The 17,021-nt window shown below is 42.0% G+C and overlaps 1 protein-coding gene across 2 annotated transcripts in view; it reads right to left on the reverse strand.

Annotated features, from left to right (window-relative positions):
- Positions 1 to 16,372, reverse strand: part of krt222 (keratin 222) — a 29,230-nt gene extending 12,858 nt beyond the window's left edge. Inside the window, exons 1-5 of one of the 2 annotated variants that reach the window (XM_086297030.1) lie at positions 15,710 to 16,372; positions 15,284 to 15,487; positions 9,230 to 9,312; positions 4,791 to 4,944; positions 3,349 to 3,645 (exon numbers count right to left, since the gene is read on the reverse strand). In XM_086297030.1, coding sequence (XP_086153156.1) covers positions 3,349 to 3,645; positions 4,791 to 4,944; positions 9,230 to 9,312; positions 15,284 to 15,487 — 738 coding nt within the window. In that variant the 5' untranslated portion in view covers positions 15,710 to 16,372. Of the gene's footprint in view, positions 1 to 3,348; positions 3,646 to 4,790; positions 4,945 to 9,229; positions 9,313 to 10,216; positions 10,404 to 15,283; positions 15,488 to 15,709 lie in introns of those variants that run through there. The other variant, XM_086297031.1, reaches the window with a different exon arrangement.
- Positions 16,373 to 17,021: the final 649 nt, after the last annotated feature.

Raw genomic sequence — 17,021 nt, forward strand, 5'->3', positions numbered from 1 at the left:
TCACAGGTGGTGCCTTTGGTGATGTGTGTTTCAGTGCAAGGTAAACAGACAGCGTGTACACACAGCTGTCCACACACTGTACAGCTGTGAGGCGTTTCACACCCTTCGTCCTCGCCCCGTTAAAACGCAGCAGAGCGGTGAAGCTGTCTCAGCACTTATGACAATATTTTGACAGATAAAACAAAGTTACGCAAGATACTTCCTGTATAATTTGTTACTTCACTGACTCCATTTATCAGTTGCAACAAATTTAAAAAAAGATCTTTATTCAAGGAGACATTCATTTAGGGCAATATTAGCTGAAATCAGCAGCTCATTGATGATAACACCGGCAAACAAGACTTGACCTGACAGTGGATTTAAAAGGGACTCCTTACATATGCTTGCATATACATAGATTTTTATTTGAAAGTTGAGCATACACTTGAAACGAGCTATATATGACACCTACATCATACACATATATCATCTATATCCAACAGAAGATAAGCACTAGAAGTAAAATCCAAACAAAAACTCTTACAGAAGAGGTTGTGTTGGTGTTGTGTTATATTACATAAGAACATATCAGTGAGTTATTAATAGGGCCGTTATATGTGGAGCATGTTGACGCTGAAATCTGTTCTTGGAGTTAAATTATTATGTGTATTATATCACTGGGTTAACATTATTGTTCTGGAACAGCTCATTCATGTGTGTGCTTTATATACTGTTGACATGTGTTTGGGTAAATATTTGCATTTGATCTGCTTTCGTATGCGGTACATTTTTTAAAATTCTACAGTTTTTTGTTCTTATTCCTGTTTTTGCTTTTCTTTTCATCCTGTTATGTTTTTAATTTGTGCATAATGCTGTTCGTTGCCTGGTCAGACTCACGCTTGCATACCGTGAAACATCAGTGCACCACATTCTCCTCACTTATACAGCACTATGGAAAGTCTTTTCATCTTCATTTCCAGTAGCAAGAAAACTGCAGAATATGACATCATCTTGACATTATTACAGTTATACAAAGCTTGAATTGCATCTGCTGCGATTCCAATCCAGGCTTTTAAGAAAATCTAAATATAAACTTTTGTTTGTTCAGAGACAACTCCAATTGGCGCCTTTAAGCTTAAAGAGCTTTACTGTCATTGAACGTGATGACAGAAGTCATGCATGGATGGAGGTTTGGATTCTTTAGTCCATTTTGCACTCAGACTTTGACGTTTCATAAGGTAAACATTGTAAATGTTCCCGGGGACAACGAGGCTGCTCTGTATAATCTTACACGGTATCCAGACAGCTCCTCCTAAAATTAAACCTACATATTATTATATTATCTTTCTGTCTTGTGGAGCTCTTTATACTTTGTTTCAGCAACCAGATTACTGTCTCTGAAATAACCTATTACTGCTGCGCTTTTTATGTCATTTTTGGCACTTTGAACACCATAAAGTGATTGTCCAGTGTGCAGAAGCAAATGCTGATGTCTACTCAGCTAAAATCTCCAGAACCAGGCAGTTCACAATGTAGACACAGAGCGTAAACTCTGGTGTGTGCACTTAAGATCTAAAACAGATAATTATTCGGCAGAGCTGCAGAAATTAGGATAGATTATTTGCCAAATACATATTTGGCAAATAATCTATCCTAATTTCTAATATTTTTGCTTGCTTAGTTTAATTAGCAGGTAAAATACAAACAGAGGCTCCTAATGCTGTACAGGGAGTTGTGGTCCTGGGTAACGGACCGAGTGTCTTAAGTTTATAGATTTTGTATTTTTGTTTTATCTGAATGTCTGTGAAGGTTCTCAGTCATCCAGGTCATCGTAGTCAAAGGAGCTTGCAAAGAAAAGCGTCTGGACTTCTTTAAGTTGCTTGAAGACGTTTCACCTCTCATCCGAGAAGCTTCTTCAGTTCTAAGGTCAAATGGTGGGACTCCCCACCAGGTCAAATCTGGGACTCCCCACCATTTGACCTTAGAACTGAAGAAGCTTCTCGGATGAGAGGTGAAACATCTTCAAGCAACTTAAAGAAGTCCAGATGTTTTATCTGAATGTCTTCTGGCAATTCTTAGTCTTCCTTTGTTCCTTAGTTCCTGGTTATAATCTTTGGTTACTGTTCTTTATATATTTTTCAGTTTAGTTCCATTCTCAGTTTTTGGTAGTTTAGAGTTTAGTTTCACACTTTTGTGTAATTCCCCCGTATTGTGTTCATTTGTGTCTGTTTCCCCATTCAGTTTTATTTCACCTCCTTTTTTATTTTGATAAGTCATCTGTCCTTGTGCCTTGCATTCACTTTACTTCCCCTCGTCTCATCTTCCCCATTTGTTGTGCTTCCTACAGCTGTGTCCAATTCCCAATATCCCTCAGTGTGTGTACAAACCCAGTCAGTCCTTTGTCGGTGCATTTGTTATTCCTTCCTGTCCTGTTTCCTGGTTGGTTTGTTTTTTCCTCCTTCTGGATTTAGTTACCTTTTGGACTTTGTTTTCCTTGAACTGTCTACACGTACTCATTAAAGGTATTCTTTGAGTTTTCCACCTGCCCGTGTGTTAGTCTGACTTCTGGAGTCCACATCCACACATAACAGGACAACAAGAAGCAGTTGTCCATGTATTGATAAATCAGTTAAAGTATATTAACTGCTCACGACCCCCACAAAACAATTCATTTTAGCTACGCAAACGTCCCTTGCCTTAATTCCTACAGATTAGAGGAAAAGAAGAACTCCTCTGAAACAAGCCAAACGCAGTCTTTGAATCTTTGAATGATTTTTTTATTGCCGTGTTGTCAGCTCTTGACTGCTGCATTGTGCTGCTGTTAGTGGGTCTGATGTAAACAGCAGAATTTAATAAAACCTGCCCTGATTTAATGCCGTGGTCGCTCTCAGCCCTTGGTGAAGGCACTTTATTGTTGCTGTCAGACCAAAGTCATGGTGCTGTGGAATAATAAACAGCTTCTGGACTGTGTTTTTCCCAGAAAAGAGGCCAGCTGAGCTAAAATAAGAGTGGAAACGTCAAAACAAAACAAAGCTGCTATTACTAGACACAGGATGAGGATGCTTAGGTTGTATTTTGGGTTGTAAATATTTAATGAAGGTGAGGGATCATTCACACAGACCACCACTACTGTGTTTAGATGAAGAGAGAAAGGAGACAAACACACAATCTGCACACAAACAGGCCATATAGCAAGGAAGGAGAGGTTTCAAGCTTTTTATCCCAGTCAACAAATACCAGCGGGGCACATGCATCACCCTGCCTGTGGGACAGCCTGGAGTTGGTCCTGAGGGTGTGTCGGACCGGCACAGATCAGGACCATTGTCCTCAGAAAAGACAAGTGAAGATTGTGTAAGAGTGGATGCGTACCTCGCTGAGGGCTCCTCTGTGTGTTCTGGATGCTGCTGCTGCTCCAGCTCCAGCATGAGGAGGCCCGACCAAGCCGGGGGCTGGATTTGAGATGGCGCCCAGGCCGAGGTGTCTCTCCCCCGGGCTGGGGAGTCTGCTCTGTTCGCACTGCGCTCTGATTCGGTCGAGGAGCTGGGTGAGCTCCATCCCTGTGCCATCCTCCTCCTCCCTTCCTCCTGCTGCTGCTGCTGCTGCCGTGGCCGTCGCTAACAGAGCATCACAGGAGCTGGCCCGCTGCAGCTGCAGAGCCCGGGCTGCCTGCAAAACAACCAACCAGGGGGAGGGAGAGAGAAAGGGAGCAGAGAGAGAGGGGAGGGTGAAGGATGGTAAAAAATACAGGCGAGACAAAAAGAGAGATGAGAGTTGGATTAAAATAAATTCTGAATGAAAAAGGTGAGTAAAATGCAAAGGAGAAAAAAGTGGGAACACATGTGGAGAGACAAGGAGAGGAAGAGTAAGCAGGGATCAATACCACATTTATGCATATGTGTGTGCATGAAAGGATCCTGAAAGTGAGGGAGGGGAGTATTAGTCAGCAGGAATGAGAAAATGAAGATAAGGAGGGAGGAAAGAAAAGATGGAGGAGGGACGGACGAGGTCACTGTGAGCTGTTTCTCACACAAGGAAAAAAAGTGCTCATGCACACCCAGTCATTACAGGACTATTATGTCGAGGTTGGAACAGATCACTTATAATTTACGTGTTATTATAACAAGTATTCCTATAATTAGAGATCTAAATAGGACTATTACACGCATTTTATATATCATAACCACTTAAGGGTCATGTAGCGTTCACGAGAGGAGCACATCTGTGGAGGTCAGAGTGAAGGGACAAACAAAGACTGTGTGGAAATTGTTTTTCATCCTGTTTTTAATGTGAGAGATCGAGACAGCAGATGCAGTTAATAGACAGTCCCTTGAAAATGTGCCTCATCATGTACCTCTTTTCCACAGCCACTGACAATAAAGGCTTCAAAGGCCTTAAGTTTGTTACATGCCGATGGCAGCTTTTTGGCACCACAATGTTTTTGCAGTGGAAACGTGTGAAAACTGGTTATAGACTTGTAGGGGCTGGTTTCTGCTCTCTTTTCCAGCCACTACAAGATGACAGTTTGAATCCAGCACCAACGAGAAAATGTCAACTCATTCCTCCAAACATGCAGGTACTGTAATTTCCTGCCTCTTCGCTTCTTCTTCCTCTACTCTGTCTCAGAATTACTGAGTTTTGCAGCCTCCAGGGACCCTGAATGTTCTCGCTGAAGTTATAGGGGTGAGCTAGTTTCTACTTTGGAACACAGTTACTACTGTGCATGCAGATGGAAAAGCACGGGAGGACAGAAAAGAGAGCAAAGTTAAAAAGACAAATGAATGAGAAGGCAAGACAGAAGAACATTTAATGACCTCAAATTCCCAGTGCATCTCCTGCAGCTCTGTCATGGAGCGGTGAACCTCTGCATGCAGTATCATGCTGCTGTGATCTGCCGTCCTCTTGGTCTCCCTGAGCAGAGCCACCTCTTCCTCCAGACGCCTGGTGTTCCTCTCTTCGGTCTCGCACCTGCGAGGGGATATTGACACATATCGACCTAGTTTTATTATTTAAACAGTAAAATGCATGAACACACCAACCACCCGGCATCCATTCACATTGTTTTCTGGGGGAAAACTTGCATTTTTGAGGCCATTACAAAAATATGAATTCATCCTAATTTCAACCTTAACTAAATATGCCTGCTGAGCAATTTATGATTGATTAGAGGACCAGCTAACATCTAACTGGTGCAAAACCAGTCCAGGGTAGCATCTGCTTTAATCTGGTTCAGTTCAAACTGGAAGTTTAGCAGATCATGTGCAGCCAATGTTTAATAAAATGGAATAAGATGAAAGACACCACATGAATTAAAATTAATGAATAATGATTCAAGTTAAATTCCAGGTTTTTGTTTGATTAGTTGTGATTTTTAGATAATCTTCTAATTTGAAACATTTGAAAGGTACTTTATAGATGACAAAAAGTCAAAAGCTTTTTGTGTTTTATTATAAATCACTGCTTGCAGCCTACCTGGAGTACCTTCAGGACTCACCACAGGATCACAGCTCACACTGTGGCAAGCATTTAAATTGAGGTTTGATCGCTACTGTGCATCAAATGTTTGACCTTTGTATTGAAATCTGTGTTGTAAGATTCAACCTTTGCTTTTCCAGTTAACTGCTTCAGAGAAGTGTAAACGGGTTAAAAATGTGTCATTTTTATTTCAACTTGTAAATCTGGTGAAAAACATCTTGATTAATCCTGGATTTGTGAGTGAAATGCTCATATGCACTGTTTGTGACATGCCAGGGTCCAAAGTGGCGCAGTGATAAACAATGCTCCCTCACAAGAGGAAGGATCTGGGTTTGAATCTGCCAGTAGTCTGGCAATTTTGCAGCGGAGGTATGTTCAAAGTCATGTTTTATTTATCGCTCCGGCTCGAGACCGAGCTAATTTAGCAACTGAAATGACTGAGTAGGGCAATTTGAAAGTAAACTAAGAAAACACCCCAGAAATTCTCATCATTGGTCCAGACAACATGGAGGAAGATCGCAGAGAAGGTTGATGTGACAGGCTGAGACAGAGACAGATGATCCCTAAAGAGACCAGGCAGGAAGAGGAAGAAGAGGGCGACGATGACAACACGACAAGCATTTTTGAGAAACATGTAAATAAGGTCACCCGATCCCTGGTACTACCACCTGAGGGTCGGTATAATCCACACTGAGTTTTAGCACTCAGCTTTTCCTCTTGGACAGATTATTGTAAAGCTCTTTTACAAGCTATTAATCAAAAATCGATCAATAGACTTCAAATCACTCAAAATGCAGCAGTAAGACTTTTTTCAGGAACTAATGAAAGTGTCTAAAAATATTGCACAGATTTTACTGACTCTACACTGGCTGTTCATTAGTTTTACAATTGTTTCCAAGATTTTGCTTCTTACTCTTAAAGCTCTTTGTGGCCTTGTTCCAGAATACACTGGAACCTTGTGCCAACCAGTGCATGGCCCGAGATCCTCAGGCAGGAACCAGTTAACTGCTCCCACCTCACACTTAAAGACAAAAGTAAATTCAATTCAATTTAATTCAACTTTAATTTTATAGCGTGAAATCAAATCTATCGCCACAAGGTGCGTTTGTAAGGTAAGGACCCGATGATAATAAAGAGAAAACCCAAACAATCAGACGACCTCCCGTGGTGACATACTTGGCGACAGTGGGAAGGAAAAACTCCCCTTTAAAAGAAAGAAACCTGTTAAATCCTCTGCCACAATTCATTTGGTTCGACGGAAAGAAAACTGGACAAAAGATGAAAATCAACAGGGAGCTAGTTCCACAGAAGGGCCCTGTGGCCCCTCCCTGAGCCTGGTTCTGTTGGAGGTTTCTTCCTGTTAAAAGTGAGTTTTTCCTTCCCACTGTCGTCAAAGTGCTTGCTCATAGGGGGTCATATGATTGTTGGATTTTTCTCTGTATGTATTATTGTAGGGGCTACCTTACAATATCAAGCGCCTTGAGGCGACTGTTGTTGTGATTTGGTGCTGTGTAAATAAAATTGAATTGAACTGAACTGAGAAAGGACCCAAGTGCAGGCACTGACAAATGACGTATTGCGAGTGAGCTTTAATTACAGTGGGGAAAACGAAACACAAACAAAAGCTGAACATGGCAGCAACTAAACTGAAACAAAACCTAAACTGGGTGAAACTAAAGTGATACAAAGGAACAAAAGCCTGGGACTAGAAACTCGGGACATAAACCATAACAACCTGAGACATGGAGCCTGGAGCACAGAGAAATGCAACAGGTAATGCACAGAGAGGAAGACACAGGGCTTAAATACACAGGCAGGACAATGAGAGGATGGTGAACAGGTGGGAACACAGCTGGGACAAATCAGACATAATAAGACAAAGGAAGCAAAGCAGAATACACTAACATAAGACAAGGACTATCAAAGTAAAACAGGAAGCATGAGACATTCGCAGAGACGCAGACTCAGAGACACGGACTAGACACTGAGACATGACTGACATGATGCACTGTGGAACACAGGGAAGACACAGTGAGCGAAACTAGGAGATAGAACAACAAATATAGTATAAACACAAACCCAGCCATGAATAACAAATAATCAAGGAATATAACTTAATCAAACACAAAACACTGGGTCACAGACTCAATGCCATGACAAACTGTAGTTGCTTCCTTCAAGCTTTAAAGACTGAGTCACATCCTATCTACAGCTTTCAACTCAAATCAATTTACTTTTATTTATATAGCGCTAAATCACAACAACAGTTGCCTCAAGGTGTTTTATATTTCAAGGTAAAGACCCTGCAATAATACAAAGAAAACAGAGAAAACCCCAAAATTCATGTGACCCCCTATGAGCAAGCGTTTTGGCAGCAGTGGGGAGGAAAAACTCCCTTTTAAGAAACCTCCAGCAGAACTACGCTAAGGGAGGGGAGGGGTGGGTCATCTGCTGCAACCAGTTTTAAGCCTCATCTTAAAAGTAGAGATAGTGTCTCTCTCCTGAATCCAAAGTCTTATACTGTTTTCTTTGCCTTGGACAGATATTCTAAAAATTATTCAAAAAGGGGTTTTAATATGAAATCTTTATGATTTCATGTTAATCTTTATGAATATGAGATCTTTATGCCATAATTCAGAGTTCTTCAGAGTTCACTATCACAGAGACAGTATGTGAGCTTTAAACATCCTTCAAAGCATTAAGTTTGCCTGTCTGCTCTGTTATCAAACCACATACTTGAGGATATCTCTGAATCTTGCTCTAAGTCTTACAGCAATGGTTCACTGCACAACATCACAATGTAGTGGTTAAAAGTGGATAATTACAAATAAAATCAGACCACAAAACTTTCCATTACCCTAGCCACATCAAAGATCCAGTTCCTGGAATAAACTACAAAGAGCAGGAGAAAAATTCTCTGTAGGAAACATTTTCATTATTAAAAATATCAGAGCACATACAAACATATGGCTAACCCCACCCAGTCACTCGAAGGTCAAGTATTGACTAATGCAAACAGCAATTCTAAGAATAGCTAGTGAGTGTCTAACCAGGGGCTGGAGTCTCTGGTATCAGCTGGAAGTTTTTATTTCACCCCATGACTGTGAGTCATTGCGCTGCAGAAATGATAACTAAAAGAGAAAAGGACATAAAAAGACCTTGGAGTCATCCTAGTGCATCATAAACAGACAGATGGTCAGGAAACTCGTCAGGTGGAGGTATAAAAGGAAGAGACAGGTATTTCATCCACTGTCCTTTAGGGGTTAACATTCGACAGCAGGCGGGAGGTGTGTGAGGGAGGTAGAGGTGGTGCTGATGGTGGTGGTGTGTGTGTGTGTGTGTGTGTGGGGGGGGGTGTCTGTGTCACTCTGCATCAATACATAAGTGAAAGCGCCGACGCGGCACAAAGTCAGGCAGGTTGGCTCACAGGAGCGGGAACTGGCCTGAGTGCGATAAAAGGGGAGCTGGAAAAGCATTGCAGCAGGATGAAAACAGGAAGTCTTTTATTCTGAACTCAACAGCTTTGCCTCAAACACTGAAACATCTTTATTGGCTGGTGATGATTATCCCATATTAGCGCCTGTCATCTGGTAAAAACTACCAATGGTACACAAACAAAACCATGTCTTTTGCCCACTGTGGCCGATTACTTTGGACATACAATAGGTTTATGCAATATGAAATCATACCTAATGCTAATTAATAATCAGAAAATTGTATTGATTGAGGAAGAGGAGCACTGGAGCTTCCAGGAAAATTAAAGCCAAATACAGCTGACCTGGCCTGGATGGCAGCCGCTCTGGACTTCATGCTGTCAGACTCTAAAGCCAGCTGAGCATTCTCCATCAGTAGTTTACCGACCTGACAAAGCAAAAAACAAAAAAACAAATAAGATGTGATTAGATTTGGAGGTCAAGGCAAAATCTAACCGGTGATTCTATACATACAGTTTCCATGTTCTGGTGGCATGATCAAAGCTACAGCTCTCTAAGAAACAAATCATGAGATGAAAGTCACAAAACTTGGAAAAAGTGGGAGAGCAAGTCGCGGCAGTGGTTAGCACCGCTGACTTTTAGGAAGAAGGTTCTGGGTTTGAATCTCGTGATCTCTGGACTCTTTTGTGTGGAGTCTGGTTATTTTCCACATTATAAGGCGCACTTAAAATCCTAATTTTCTCAAAAATCGACAGTGCGTATTATAATCCGGTGCGCCTGATGTATGAATTCTGGTTGTGCTTACTGACCTTTTATGTGGTACACGGCGCTCAAAATCTGTCAACAATGTTTTAGTAGGACTTTTGTGAGCTATGAAGCCGCACTGCTTGATAGATTTTCTGAGCCTCACGGCTACTGTAGTCAGGAGCCTCGCGGAGTAATCTGGGTCCTAAACTCCTTCTACTTCTGTCCCAAGGTCAAACGAACACTGCGGCATCACTGGGAGTTAAAAACTGTCTAAATTCTTTCATCTTTAATAAAATGATCAGCGTTACTGCTTTACTGGATGTAACAATTAAGTTTAACATCCAGGCATCCATGAAAACAGAATTTATTAAATTTAACGGAGTCAGAAGTTAGCAGGAAGTTAGCTCGCTAGTTTCCACCTACAGCTCTTCTATCATTTTCAACATAAATGAAGACAAAAAACTAAACAGCAGTGACTTTTTTTAGGGTTGCTGAAGTTGGGCTAGCTGGTATGTAATGATGCGCTACGTGATCGCTAGCTACACAGCTATGTTAGCATAACAAACTGGAGGACGAACGCTAACCTTTTTTCCACTCTGTAAAAGTTAATGTGAGGGTTCCCGTTGGTTACGAACAAATGCAGTTGCATGGCAGAATGCTGTAAACGGACCAAACTTCAGGCAGGAGAACAACTGAGATAATCCATCCACAATAAGAGGTTAGTCATTAATATACTGCAGCAACATGGGAATAGAGCAGCTGCGAGAGAATTCAACATTAATGAATCAATGGTATGGAAGTACGGAGCCCTGCAAGGGACATGGGAGAGAAAAAAATTACGATGAACTTTTGCGAGATCTCGCAAAACTAACTCGGGATCTCGCAAAAGACAGATATCTCCGAAAATGTCAGAGCACTTTTGCAAATATGTGATGTCTGGAATTCAACTTTTGCGAGATCCCGAGTTACCGAGTTACCTTTGCGAGATCTCGCAAAAGTTCATCTTAATTTTTTTTTCTCCCATGTCCCTTGTGGGGCTCCGTATGGAAGTGGAGGAAGCAAGAAGAATGAGTTGAGTAAAATTTGACTCATCTGACTGTTTTGTTTCGCTTAATGCGCCTTATAATCCGGCCTGCCTGATGGTCCGGTATTCTCCTAAACCCTGTGTGGGCTTACAAGTACTCAGGCTTGCTAAACAGTCCAAAAACATGCATGTTAGGTTAAGAGGTGATTCTAAATTGGTCGTACATAAAGAATCTAAATGCATAAAATAAAGTGCAATATGACTTTGTGTGAAAATGTAAATGTGGCTTGTAATCTAAAGCACTTTGAGTGGTCAGTGAGATTAAAAAGGAGCTATAAAAATGCCCAACCCATGCTATAGACGCCTCATGCTTGTAATCCATCCTACTTTGCATGCCAAAATCCCCATATTATCAGACGCACACAGACTCTGAAGAGATACTGTTATGAATTAGGCCTATTCAGAAGAAAACAAAGCATTTGTACATCAAAGGTGATGCGATTGACTCGATTCAGCTCACGCCCTTCCTCTTTGTACTTTTTAAATATAAATTACACTAATACCTCAAAATATAGCTTGTTGAATATAAACTTGATATATTTAATTTACAGGTAAAGCTAAACTCGATCCTTTGAGTGTTATTGCTCCTCATGTCACTTCTGCACTCAGAAAGCCAATCAGTGGTCCAGTTTGCACATCCTGTTTACATACTGTTCATGGGAGAGTTCATTTAGCATACACCTTCTGCAGGGATTTATATCAAATCCCACAATTTTTTATAATTTCTAATATTATTTTAATACAGCAAAGTAAAGTATAAAACATTGGATCCTTGTATTATATCAAACACAAATAAAAGTCTTAACACGCCCTCATTCTCCTTTGTTTTCTTATGAGTACAAAACTTTTGAAAGAAGACACACCCTTGCTGAAAGAAAGCCAAAGATAACATCGACTATTCCACCATTTATTTTTTTTACCATAAGCACCATTACAAGCTTCACTCATTATATGGATAGAACATTACAATCCCAGCTTCAGACTCCCGGTGAGGATGTGAGTCAGGAGACTGACAACATCATGGAGTAATGTCTGCCCCGTCTCCTGTGATGTAACTAAATTGAGCACTTCTTAAGAAGATAAATAAAAAGAACTAATCCCTAACATTTATATGGAAGCACTCCCTGGATCCTCAGACAATGAAGTTGGCTGAGTTTGTCTGTGGTAGTCATGGGAAGATGTGAACAACTAATTAGTGTCTGTCAGTGACACCTACTTATGCACGGTGTAAAGAAAGTGACAGTAAATCCAGGGAGCAGCTCAAAACCATCAGTTGAGTCATGGGAGATCACTGCTGTTAGTCGTCGACTCAGCGCTTCCGCATTCTTTCTGTGGCAGCCATCAATCGTGGGTCTCTGTGGCAGCGTAATGATACGGGCACAAGACATATCTTTCTATATCTGTGGCGAGCCCTCTCACAGTATGCAAAACATCTTCGATTAGTCTCGTTGATACCAAGGCTGTTACAATGATAACTAATGTTAAAGGTAAAAAACTTGGGCGTGTGGTTCGACATGGTGCTCTCTTTCAGGTCTCATGTAACAGAGACAACAAAGTCCACCTTTTATCATTTAAGAAACATAATCAGACAAGTTTTGTCAAGCGACACTGCAGAGGTTCTTGTCCATGCATTTGTGTCTTCGCGTATTTATTATTGTAATGCTCTCCTTTCTGGGCTACCAAAGAAAAGTTTTAGAGGTTTACAGATGGTTCAAAATGCAGCTGCTCGCATTTTAACTAAAACTGGGAAATCTGAGCACATTACCCCTGTACTGAGATCTCTTCATTGGCTACCTTGACAGGTTCAAGCAGATTTTAAGGTCCTGCTGCTCACCTACAAGGCTTCAAATGCACCTTCATACCTCTCTGACCTTGAAGACCCACTTGTTCACCCTGTCCTACATGTCAAAATTCCATGCCTTTTAGTTTTTAAATAATAATAATAATAATAATAATAATAAACTAAGTCTAAAAGCATTTTACCTACCTGAAATGATTATTAGCTAAAAAAAATGTTATGTATTATGTGAGTACAAGAAAATAATTATTAGAATATAATGTGTTAAATTGGCTTAGATGAGAGGGTCCAGCAATAGATCAGAGGAAGAGGGAAGCATTTGTTTGTGTGTTTTAGTTTGGTTTAGCTGTAGGCTTGAGAGTGTGTGTAATTGTGTAGAGGGAAAGGAATTTATGGAGACTGGGGGTCAGCCTGTCATAAAAGGAGACAGGAAGCTACAGTTGGGGGTTGCTGATGCTGATGCTTGTACCTTTAATAAAAACTCATAATTGTTATAACTTAGAAGCAGGTTTGCAGGAGACTCTCCACATGCTTATCTGTAAATGTAAGACAACAAGAGGCCAATGGCCCAGTGGATGCAGAGTCGGGGTCTCAGTGTTTGTAATATGTTAACTCTGTTTTGTATGTTGTGTAGAGGAATTTAGTGTAGCTTGGGTGAGGAGATTACTTTTATGACCGGCAGGAAGTCATGTACACAGAGACACACACACAATGCTTTGACTGTTATGACGCACCCACACCTATATGCACACTCACTCACGTGCACTCACACTTACACACGGGTACGCGCACACACACTCACTCACGTGCACGTGCATACACACACAAACACAGAGTTTGCAGCACACCGTGGGGGTTTTATGATGGGGTCACTTCTATAAAGCTGACTGTAACAAACAAAGGAGTGGAAGATTTGCAGAGGGACACCGGCCTTGCGCGCCTCCCCTTCTCTTGCTTAACTGAAGATGAATGAAGATGAATAAAGGTTTTGTGAAAATGACTACTGAGTCCGGTGCCGTCTCTGGATGCCTCGAGGAATAAAAAAGAACTGATTTCGTAACAGTTTCAAAACTAATAAACCAGAAGCTTTATATCTACATGACATACAAGTCTTTAGTATTTGGCTTTTAGTATTGGACAATTGCAATGATTTGTTTTATTACATAATAAAGCAAAATCACATTTAGGAGGGGCCATAGGAGTCCAGTCAATGTGGATTGGGCTCTTGTTGAGGACTGAAACTGGCTTTGGGTAGGTGGAACGTCACCTGTCTGGTGGGGAAGGAGTGTGAGGTAGTTCTAGAGGCAGAGGGATACTGGGTATGGCTAAGTATAGTTAGACTCATCTCAGTGCACAACTTGGAACCAGTTAGTTGGAGCGGTTGGACTGACACTGAGAGGTGGCAGGCAGGGGTGGGTATATTTTTATCCCCTCGGTTCAGTGCCTGTAATTTGCAGTGATTATAAGCTGAACAGCATCTCAATGTACCCAGTAGGGTCCCTGAGTGGAGTCCTGGAAGATGCCCCATCTGCCCTACTCAGGGACCCCTGTGCTCACGAGGGCAATGACATTGTGACCTGGAGTTATGTGACTGGGAGGAACACCATGCTCGCACATAAGGGTGCCCATAAGTGCACAGGGTACCAGGACACCCTAGGCCTCAGGTTGATGATTGGTTTTGTAATCATATCATCAGCTCAGCTGCTTGCTGAGGAGCACTGAAACTGAGAGGAGATCGAACCCCCGCCCCCCAAAAACATGTCGGCTGCAGCCCTTATGCACAACTTTCTCTATTTTGAAGTTAGCGTTAGGCTTGTTCAAGTTTTTGTTCCATGCAAACGTCAATAGCATTAAGCAACACTAGCTAACCTTGACTTGTGAGCTACTAACCCCAAAATGCTGTCTCGAGTTGCTCCTGGAAGCGAATTGACTATATTATATTATAACTACCGGTATATTATAACATTGGACTGAGTTTGGCAGATGAAATAAAAAGTAAAAATCTTGCTGTGTGTTTATGAGCTATTTGAAACTGTTAACTACATTCTATAATAACCAAATCATGTTTTATGTGTCAGTGAAATGAGTGCACACACACAGTGACAGCTAACTTTGAATATAGCAGTGCAACAGCAGCAGCCTTCCTTCTTTGGACATGCCTGTTCTCCAGTGACTTCATGTCATATGCCATGACACGATTAATCGACGAGCAGCATTGTCTAGTCGACTAGCTTTTCACTTTAGCCTTTAGTAACTCATCTGATTCCTGTGGCCTGATATTTGTGATAAATTAACTTGTAGTTGTCAAATTATTTTATCAGCCGTGAATGAACTGTTGCCACATTCATGCAGCGTAGCAAAGTTACATCTAGCTTTCACATATTTAATTAAAAATGATCAACAACAGATTAAATTTGCGGTCCTTGTATGCAGTCCTAACAGGAACTTCAGAAATAAAAGGCAGTTCATTTTACAAACTGTGTGATGGTCTTAAAAACAGGGTGCCATTAACCACCTATCCTATCCTTTAACTAAACATGTGTTCGAGGCTGTTCACAGGATGCTGCATCCAGCTGTCATCGACACTACACTGGACAATAGGCTGTGTTTTTACTGCACTCATTGTTTGATTATACACACCCACTCCTCTCCTGTGGCTGCAAGATGGCCTTGAGCTGATTATTATAAAGCCTGAGTAGAAATAATACTGCAGCACCACAATTATGTCAAACAGCTGTGAAATTTACATAACTCTTTATACCATCTGACCTGGGCACGGAGCTCCTTGACGGTCTGTTCCTGTTTGGACCAGTCCTGGGAACGCGCGGTGTTCCTGACCCCCCAGCTGGCTATCTGAGCCTCCAGCCGCTGGTTTTCTTCCTGCAGCCGGTTCACCTGCTCCAAGAAGCTCTTCAAGCGAGCATTCAGGCCCCACATTGTGTGACTGGAGTCCTGCAGCGAGTCCATGGACATCTGAGAGAGAGCGAATGTTTACAGTCACACGCAGTTGCTGAGCCTGTGAAATTTTCATACAGTCAAATGACGCAGCTGGTGGTGCCTGTGATGGCCAAACCTTTCAGGCAGTACGTGACTGACAGGCGCGTGTTCACAAGAGCTTACAACTTTCTCTGCAGTGTGAAACCCACACGCTGCCAAAGGCGTTTACAAGGTAAATGTTTACCTAGTGATACTCACCTGCAGCAACGTGGCCTTCCCTGAATGAAGCACAGTATATGTAAGTCACTCTGTTTGCCCGGTCACACAGTCCACCACTCCTCACAGCTTAGCTGCATTCCTCCACAGCGAGCTGGAGAGCACTTCCCACTGTGTCCCAGGTCATCGGCAGCAGGCCCCCGAGACAGAGCAGACAGGCTGGCCTGCCGGTATCAGCGTTCGCTTGTCTTCAGGGTCAGTCACGGCAGGGACGTTCCTCCCTGTCCCACCTCGGCCCCTCCCAGGCAGCATGTGGTTACCCGCTGGACACTGGACACAGTGCTTGCATCACCAACGCTCTGGGGTCCCTTTGTACTCTCTGATCCAGGATTACTGATCTGCTTTCAAACAGGCAGCAACACAAGCTGCAGAGGGAATGTTCAGGGAGACACAGTGACAGGACCTGAGTGTGTGTGTGTGTTTGTGTGAATGGTCCTGTAATGAGAAGTTACATTCACTGTAATGAATGTGAAGCCCGTGTCCCTGAACACTCTCTCACTCTTTGTGCAGACTTGCTCAATGACAGCCTTGGTTGGATGTGTTTGTGCTGTCTGGGCCAAAGGTTTTCTCTTCCAAATATTATTATGTGGTTTTTTTATATTCCCTTGGTTACAAGGACTGCAGATACGCTTTCTTAACTACTGTTTAAGCAGTTACTTGATGTCATCTGGAGTTTGTAGCTTTCTGTTGCTTTCAGCGGACAGACTCTGCGGCATCATCTTAGACTTCAATAATATCATGGAAATGGCTAATGTGTCATGATAAGAGAGGTATGTTTTTTTAAGGTGGGGTGTGGTTCAAACACTCTCTCCTCTCAATGTTTAAGAGGATAAACCCAGTAAAAACAACTGGGTGGGCCACTGTAACAGCTAGAAAAGAAAAAAAAACTAAAAACAAGGCTCGACGGAGGATTCAAAAGTGCATGTTAGAAGTGGATGGTGGGCGGGTCTAATGTCTGTAAGACAAAATCAAAATCAGCTGAACTCACATGAACTCACAAGCAGAATGACAGAGCTTCACTGCCATGAACAGATCCCTAAAGATCAAACTGAGGTGTTTTTTTCCACCCTGTTGCACATGAATTCATAACTGAAACTTGGCTTGTTTACCTGCGAATCTTTGGGTCAACTCTCTTTAAAGCCACAGCAGCCACCCAGGTTACTGCAGCTTTCAGCACTGCCTTTGGCATCAAAATTCTAAGCATAGTATTAAAGATGAACGTTGCTTTCAGCTCTGAAAAAACAACTTTGAACGTGCCCCGGGGGACAGCAATAAGGGTGACATTTAACTTACT

The sequence above is a fragment of the Aulonocara sp. 'chitande type north' Nkhata Bay genome, linkage group LG6 (genome assembly GCF_057382095.1).
Source record: "Aulonocara sp. 'chitande type north' Nkhata Bay isolate Kocher_YH1m ecotype deep benthic linkage group LG6, A_spYH_male_GT1.1, whole genome shotgun sequence".
NCBI lineage: Eukaryota > Metazoa > Chordata > Actinopteri > Cichliformes > Cichlidae > Aulonocara > Aulonocara sp. 'chitande type north' Nkhata Bay.